The 7,274-nt window shown below is 44.5% G+C and overlaps 1 protein-coding gene across 3 annotated transcripts; it reads left to right on the top strand.

Annotated features, from left to right (window-relative positions):
• Positions 1–1,724: 1,724 nt before the first annotated feature.
• LOC147620234 (homeobox-leucine zipper protein HDG2-like) lies at positions 1,725–6,968 on the top strand. 3 transcript variants are annotated; one of them, XM_086772428.1, is made up of 14 exons: positions 1,907–2,114; positions 2,184–2,563; positions 2,681–2,798; positions 2,922–3,119; positions 3,217–3,746; positions 3,869–3,986; positions 4,071–4,256; positions 4,376–4,864; positions 5,013–5,114; positions 5,205–5,414; positions 5,501–5,678; positions 5,819–6,084; positions 6,199–6,291; positions 6,392–6,968. In XM_086772428.1, the coding sequence occupies exons 2-14, from the start codon at positions 2,187–2,189 to the stop codon at positions 6,854–6,856; spliced, it is 3,330 nt and encodes a 1,109-aa protein (XP_086628554.1). In that variant the 5' UTR covers positions 1,907–2,114; positions 2,184–2,186; the 3' UTR covers positions 6,857–6,968. The 3 variants fall into 3 exon arrangements, with proteins under 3 accessions (XP_086628553.1, XP_086628554.1, XP_086628555.1); XM_086772427.1 differs by having other exon boundaries at positions 1,725–2,563; XM_086772429.1 differs by lacking the exon at positions 1,907–2,114 and having other exon boundaries at positions 2,263–2,563; positions 2,707–2,798.
• The last annotated feature ends 306 nt before the right edge of the window (positions 6,969–7,274 follow it).

The following is a 7,274-nucleotide window of genomic DNA, read 5'->3' as shown; positions in this document are numbered from 1 at the left end:
TTCTAAAAAGTAATAAAAAAACTCAAAAGATCCAAGTTGAATTTGGATGTTCTTTTCTATGCTATCGCTATGATGGAAAGGTGTGGTTATGATGAATCATAATTGTCTTTGTAATCAATAAAGCTTTTTTTAAGCTCATTGCTATACTCATTGCACAAAAGGGTTCTCATTAGTTGTGCCTTGGCCTTTGGAAATTGTTCTATTAGGAAAAAGAGAAAGGGAGAGATCTTATTGTTAGAGGTTTTCTAGGTAGTATAGCTCTCCACCACCTCAATTAAACCATTTCCCACCATTTTCTCTCTCTCTCTCTCTCTCTCTCTCTCTCTCTCTCTCTCTCTCTCTCTCTCCCCATTAAAAAAATGCATACACAAAACAAATAGAAACATATAAAGTTGAGGAAGTAATATGCTACTTTAAAACTCTTCGATTTTTTCTTTAAAAAAATTTACCATAGAAGGTATTTTGGCTAGCTAATGAGAGAACGCTTAATAATGGAAAAAGCATTCTAATGAGAGAAAATTGTGTTTCTTTTTTCTTTTTGCAGCTTTCTTCTTAATCCCTTTCTTACCTCTTGTTTTTGCTGGTTGTGGAGGTAGTTTAAAAAAATGGCCTCTATTTTAAGAGTTATCCATTGCCAAGAAAGCCCTTACCATGTTAAGGCCCCCATCACTCAATCGAAGCTATGGGTGGTGAAAATGGCTCATGGATGATGACTTGTAGTAAGATGTGCCACCAATCCTATGTTATGTGTATAGAGGGCCCACATGGCCAAGATGCTTTATAAGCATTTATTTTAAGTGCAATTGCAACAAATGCACTACATCTATACACACACTTTTCAATTAGGTTGATTTCATCAATTATGGAAGTTGGTGATTAGTCTATTGGATTAGAAATCAAAATCTTCCTCTTCTATAGTACATAAATTCAGAGATCATATGCTTGCCCACTGCCTTTGTAGAAATTTCAACATAGAGAAAATTTATCTAAGCTGTATTCTCGTGAGTTGATTTGTGCATTCTTCTAGGTAGGGGATTGCATTGATGATGAGTGGAAGAGTTCATGTTTCTCTACTATGAGGTGATTTGCGCATTCTTCTAGGGAGTTGTTCTCACACAAATCCATTATTGTTGATTTGCGCATTCTTCTAGGGAGTTGTTCTCACACAAATCCATTATTGCTGAAGGTGGAAGTCTAGTGGGATTCTACCTAGCCCTTTCAAGCTTTGCAATTGGTGGGAAAGTTGATGTGTCAATTTATGCTCTTTGTTGCACATTCTACACACCACTTTTTAGGTTTTGTCTTTTTCAACTCAAATTTTTTCTTCTTTCCACTTGTTGCCAACTAGATTGAGCGTGGGAATAACTCCTAGGTAGGGAATTCAAGATGAGTGGAAGGGTTGATGTTTCTCTCGTCTCTTAGGTTAACCTATCTCTTTTAGTGTTCTTTTAGTGTGGGGCTACCTAGGGAGATCCCCCTCCCCACACACAGACTCAAACCCACACCCCCCCCCCCACACACACAAGGGTGCGCAATGAGACATGCATATGTGCACGCACACACATGCATGCGTGTACACACGCACATGCTTTTGGACCCGTAGTGGTTGTCATTGAGCAAGTCTAAGCTATATCAAGAAATAACTATACTATGTATTTTATGATATATATTTTACATAATACCGAAAGGCATGATGAAGCCGGACACCAATGCTTATTCTTATCAAAACATGAAAGACTGGAGTCTAGGACCATAGCAAAGCTACTTATTAGTACTGGAATGATGGTCCTAGAGAGAGGGGAATAAATGAGGGAAGAGAGAGGGGGAAAGATGTCAAGTTGGTTCTCTCTCTCTCTCTCTCTCTCTCTCTCTCTTATTTATTTATATTATTTGCATCTCCCTCCTCATTTATTACCGTCTCTCTCTCTCTCTCTCTCTCTCTCTCTCTCACACACACACACACACACACACACACACACACACACACATACACACACAGCGCATGTGTACGACACTGTAAGGTGGAGATGGAAGACCCATCTTAATGTGACTGTCTCCGTGTCCGCTGAGCGCCCATCCGCAGCTTTTGCTGAGTTTGTTTGATATGAAGGGAGGTAAGCGAGAATTTTCTTACGTTTTCATAATGCTCGTTAAACACTTGATTTAGATGAGCCAGTAAGCAGGGCATGGATAGTGGTTCTGGAAACGATCAAGGCTCGGAATTAAAGGTGGTGTTCAAGGATGAGCCTGCTGAGGATGCCATCATGGCTAAAGAACAACCACAACAACGTCATCTTCAACCACATCCTCCTCAACAACCACAACAGCACCATGTGTTGAGAAGTGAGCAGGAGAATGGTGGCTCCGGGAAGAGCACTGCAGTAGCAACAGGTGGCTCTGGAGATGACCAAGAATGTGAGCAGTCCTACAAAGATGAACATGATAATAGCTCCAGGAAAAATATGGGGGAAGGTGCCTCTGGAGATGACCTCGAGTACGAGCATGCCTCAAAACGGCAGCGGCGTCATCGCCACACTCCTGAACAAGTCCAGCATCTGGAATCGTGAGTTTAACCAACCTTGCTCTCTATTCCATGGTAAAAACAAATGAATGCCTTATAAACAAAGCAAAGATGGTAGGTTTTTCATAGAGCCCCATAAGTCCTGCTGTCCCTTTGTAGAGTGTTCAAGCATTGTGCACTGCCAGACAAGAAGCTTCGGCAAGAGCTGAGTGATGCACTGGGCTTGAATGAATTGCAAGTGAAGTTCTGGTTTCAGAATCGACGCATCCAGATGAAGGTATGCAGAGTCACATGCCATTCATTGTCTATGGTGGAAGGAGCTCTGTGGGGAATGTATGAATTCAATTCCCAGTGTGTTTTTTAAGGGGATTGGATAATGTTTCATGTGTTTCTTCATCAGGCCCTTCAGGAGCGTTCTGATAACGCACAGCTCCGAGCGGAGATTGAGAGGATGAAGGCAGAGAACGTTACCATACGGGAAGCCATTAAACATCATATGCCGGCCTGCACTACGTGCAGTGAGCCTGTCTCGGTACAGCAGCAGGCCATTGATGAGTTACAGAGGAGACGTGCAGAGAGCACAAGGCTAAGGGAGGAGGTTGGGCTTGCTTGTTTGACTGGCACACTAAACTTATTCATAGAAGTCAATGCTTAGAAAATGTATCCGCTTTCATTAATTGAATATTGTTGTGCAGCTAGAGCGTGTGATGTCAAAGTCCTTTGGAAGGCCTGCATCTATGTACAGCAATGGCCCCCACTTGGCTCCTCCCCTGGCTGCTTCTGTCCCCGACTCGCTGTCGCTGGAGTTGGCTGTGGGCAGGCATCCTGCCTCGCAAGAAATCACGAGAGAGCAGCAGCAGCAAATGCAGGGAGGCCCAACCTCGCTGGAAGTGGGGAAGAACATGGAAGGTGGCTCTGGAAATGTCCGGGGGTTGGAACGACAGCAGATGTTGATAGATAAACCCGAGATGAATTTGGTTGGAGATGATCAGGGGTCCGGACAACAGGTGCAAAAAGGTGAGCTAGAGAATGGTTTTGGGAAGAACTCAGAAGGTGGTTCTGGAGAGGACCAAGAGTCTGAACATGCTTCACAAGATGAGCATGAGAATGGTTCTGGAAAGAACATGGAGGAAACTGGCTCTGGAGATGACCAAGAGTATGAGGAAGCTTGGAAGAAGAAGCGCTATCAACGCCACACTGCTGAACAGATACACCAGCTGGAACTGTAAGCATTGCTCTTCGGGAGAAAACAAACACACCAGAAAGCTGCTAAGTTTTATTGAACCTTACAGAATGCTGCTAGATCTTTTAATTTTAGCCTCACAGGTATGAATTTTCCCTTTGTAGATTCTTCAAGCGTTGTGCTCATCCTGATCAAAAGCAGCGGGAACAGCTGAGTAATGCGCTGGGCTTGAATTTACGACAAGTGAAGTTCTGGTTTCAGAATCGTCGCAATCAGATGAAGGTATGCATGTCTCTCATGGGCAAAGCATCAGTGACCAATTTACATTTGTAATGGAAATGGTTAATTTATGATCTTTATCATCAGACCCTACAGGAGCGATATGACAACACACAGCTTCGAGCAGAGATTGACAGGCTGCGGGCAGAGAATGTTACCATTCGGGAAGCCATCAAGCATCATTTGGTCTCTTGTAGTGAGTCTGCCTCAGGGCAGCAGGAGGCGACTGACGATCATAAGAGGCGCACAGAGAGCACACAATTGAGGGAGGAGGTGAGGCTTGCTTGTTTGGCTACAGTATTCTGAGAACATAAACCCTTTTGCTAGTAAATGTTTTTTTTAATGGTATGCATTTATGAAACACAGACGCCTACAACTGTGTTGTCGTGCAGTTAGAGCATGTGACAGCGGCGTCGTTTGGAAGGCCTGCTCCTTCTCTGAGTGGCCCTCCCTTGGCTGCTGCCTTCCCTGACGCACTGTCGCTGGAGTTGGCAGTAGGCAGGCGCCCCACCTTGCAAGAACCTGCGGTGAATGGAAGAGGAGAACAGCAGCAGCAAAGGCAATCACAGGGGGTTCCGACCTTGCTGGAAGTTGCACTGAGCTGGCCTGGAGGCATATTAGGGACAGAGAAGGCAGCGGTGATGGATCTAGCAGAGAGTGCTTTGCAGGAAATTCTACAGATGGTTCAAGCGGAGGAGCCCTTGTGGAGCAAGAGATTATCAAGTGATCAAGCTGTATTGAGGATGGACTGTGATGTGTATATGAAGCGGTTCCCAGGCAGGATAGGGATGCGGACACCAGGGCTGGTTACTGAGGCCACCAGAGAGACAGGCCTTGTTAGCATGAACAGCTTGGTGCTCTTGGATGCCCTCATGGATGCAGTAGGTGCTTGACGTTTTCATTAACATTCCTGACTTGTAACTTCCTTAATATCAGTTAACTCTGCACAAAACATCTTTTCAGACTTTGTTTTACAGCATGATGATCACAACGGTTGTAATCAGGTGTCGTGTCACATTTGCCTACCAGAATAAATGGACGGTAATGTTTCCGAGCATCATCGCCAAAGCCCTAACCATCAAAGTTCTTTCTCCAGGCACATCAGCCACTCTTGATGGTGCTCTGCAGCTGGTAAGGGTCTAGCTGTGTATATACTCGTGATGGATCCCAAAACATGCCATGGCACATTTACAATCTGGCCATGTTCTATCTGCCCTACAGATGTACGCAGAACTCCAAGTTCTTTCTCCTCTCCTGCAAACACGAGAAATGTATTTTCTGCGCTACTGCAAGCAGGCTGCCAATAAGCTGTGGGTCATTGTAGATGTGTCCATGGACTGCTTGCGTGATAACCCTCCCCCTTGCCTACTCCAATGCCGCCGGCGTCCCTCCGGCTGCATTGTTCAAGACATGCCCAATGGTCACTCACAGGTACCTTTTCTTTTGAATTTTTCGTGTTTGCAAATCTCCCAGTGAGGCAGACTACTTATGGCCTGATCCTAGTGAATGTTCAACAGGTCACTTGGTTGGAACATGTTGAAGTTGACCATCGTGCCTCCAATCACATTTACCTCCCCTTCCTCAGCAGTGGCTCGGCCTTTGGAGCAAAGCGCTGGGTTTGTGCTTTGCAGCGCTACTGTGAGGATATCAGCAGCCTACTGGCTACAAATATCACACCAGCACGAGATCTAGGAGGTAAACATCTCAAATTGATGTAACTGCTTTGTTTGAGAAGCCAGGCATTAGCACCTGCCTGTTGTGGTTGCTCAAAGTTAGAGATGGAGATTTTGTTTGCGCTGCTGTAATCTGTAACCCTGTGATTATCATGAGTGTAGTTGTTAAAACTTTGGAAGGACGTCGCTCCACGCTTCGTCTTTCAAAGAAGATGATCAACCGATACTGCTCTAATGTGAGCGCAACTTCGAGTGGCTCTTGGGTTGACCTCCCAAACAACAGTGGCAATGGACTGGACGATATCCGCTTCATGACTCGTGATAATTCAGGAGATGGCATTATTCTTTGTGCAGCCACATCAACATGGCTCCCCTTCTCTCACCAGCTGGTTTTTGATTTTCTTAGAAGCGAAGAATATCGAGCTCAGGTGGGTGGGTTCATGAGCTAAGGATGCGATTTTCTTAAGTTTTGAGAATATCCTATGGAACTGCATTATGGGTAACACTGAACTTAATGCTATTTGGTTGTTGTTTTTCCCCAGCGCAACGTGCTTGCCAATGGCAGTGCGCAGGAGATGAGCCGCATTGCCAAAGGCCAACACCCTGGAAACAATGTCTCCCTACTCCGTGTAAATGTAAGAGGGCTTTGTTTTACACTGTATGCTCTTCCCACCCATATTCTAGTACACTTTTCATTTTGGCTGTGGCCACATGTGCCCCTTCATTTGTATGCAGGGGCCTAGCCAAAGCAACATTCTTATCCTCCAAGAGAGTTGGACAGATGAATCTGGATCTCTCTTGGTGTACATGCCGGTGGATTTCTCCACCATCACGCGAGTGCTACGGGGTGAAGATCCATCAGATTTCCTGCTACTTCCTTCTGGCTTTGCCATTCTGCCTGATGGCCCACTGGAGAATCGCCCAACTGCATTGTTGCTGAATGGTGATGGTGTTAGTACCACTGGTGGCAGCACTACAGTCATAAGAAAGCCCTCAGCCTCATCTGGCAGTTCACTTTTGACGGTTTCATTCCAAACAGTAGTGAGCCATGTGCCTGCATCAGGAAAGCTCAATACGGTTTCTGTGAACCCTGTTAGTAATATTCTCTTCAATACCATGGAGTCTATGAATACAGTAAGTAAAATTATCTTTAATACTCTACAACACATCAAGGTTGCTCTAGAAAGCTCAAAAACCTGACTCCATGGCTTGTGCTCTCCTCACATCCATCTATATATTTTGATGAGGAACTGTAATTGTAGGACATTATTACACAGACACGTTGAATGCAGTGCTTATTACCATTTCTCGACAACGTTCCATAACTAATATAATCAACATAGGATACAAATTAGTTGTAAGCAATCAGTAAAGGACACATCATGTAGACACTTTTGTTAGTGGTGGTGTTTGATTAATGGTGTTTTGAATTCAATAAATTGCTGCAGCTCATCTTGTTTGAAGAGTGACATGTACAAAATTGCATGTGTTGAGAAGTATGCTATCAATTCAAGCATCCTTCTATGCATGCATGACTTTTGAGGCATGGCTCTTGATCATGGAAGAATAGCATGGCCAGGGTCATGGGGTGGTTGCAAGCTAAACATGCAATTTTGTA

This window comes from Cibotium barometz, chromosome 32, assembly GCF_041138505.1.
Source record: "Cibotium barometz isolate CiBa-2024 chromosome 32, ASM4113850v1, whole genome shotgun sequence".
Classification (NCBI taxonomy): Eukaryota; Viridiplantae; Streptophyta; class Polypodiopsida; order Cyatheales; family Cibotiaceae; genus Cibotium; species Cibotium barometz.
This window is presented reverse-complemented; position numbering and strand designations above follow the sequence as displayed.

Coding starts and splice junctions, on each gene's coding strand:
- LOC147620234 (XM_086772427.1), top strand. CDS start 2,187: ATGGATAGTGGTTCTGGAAACGATCAAGGCTCGGAATTAAAGGTGGTG. Junction 2,564..2,680: donor CAAGTCCAGCATCTGGAATC/GTGAGTTTAACC, acceptor GTCCCTTTGTAG/AGTGTTCAAGCATTGTGCAC. Junction 5,679..5,818: donor ACCAGCACGAGATCTAGGAG/GTAAACATCTCA, acceptor TCATGAGTGTAG/TTGTTAAAACTTTGGAAGGA.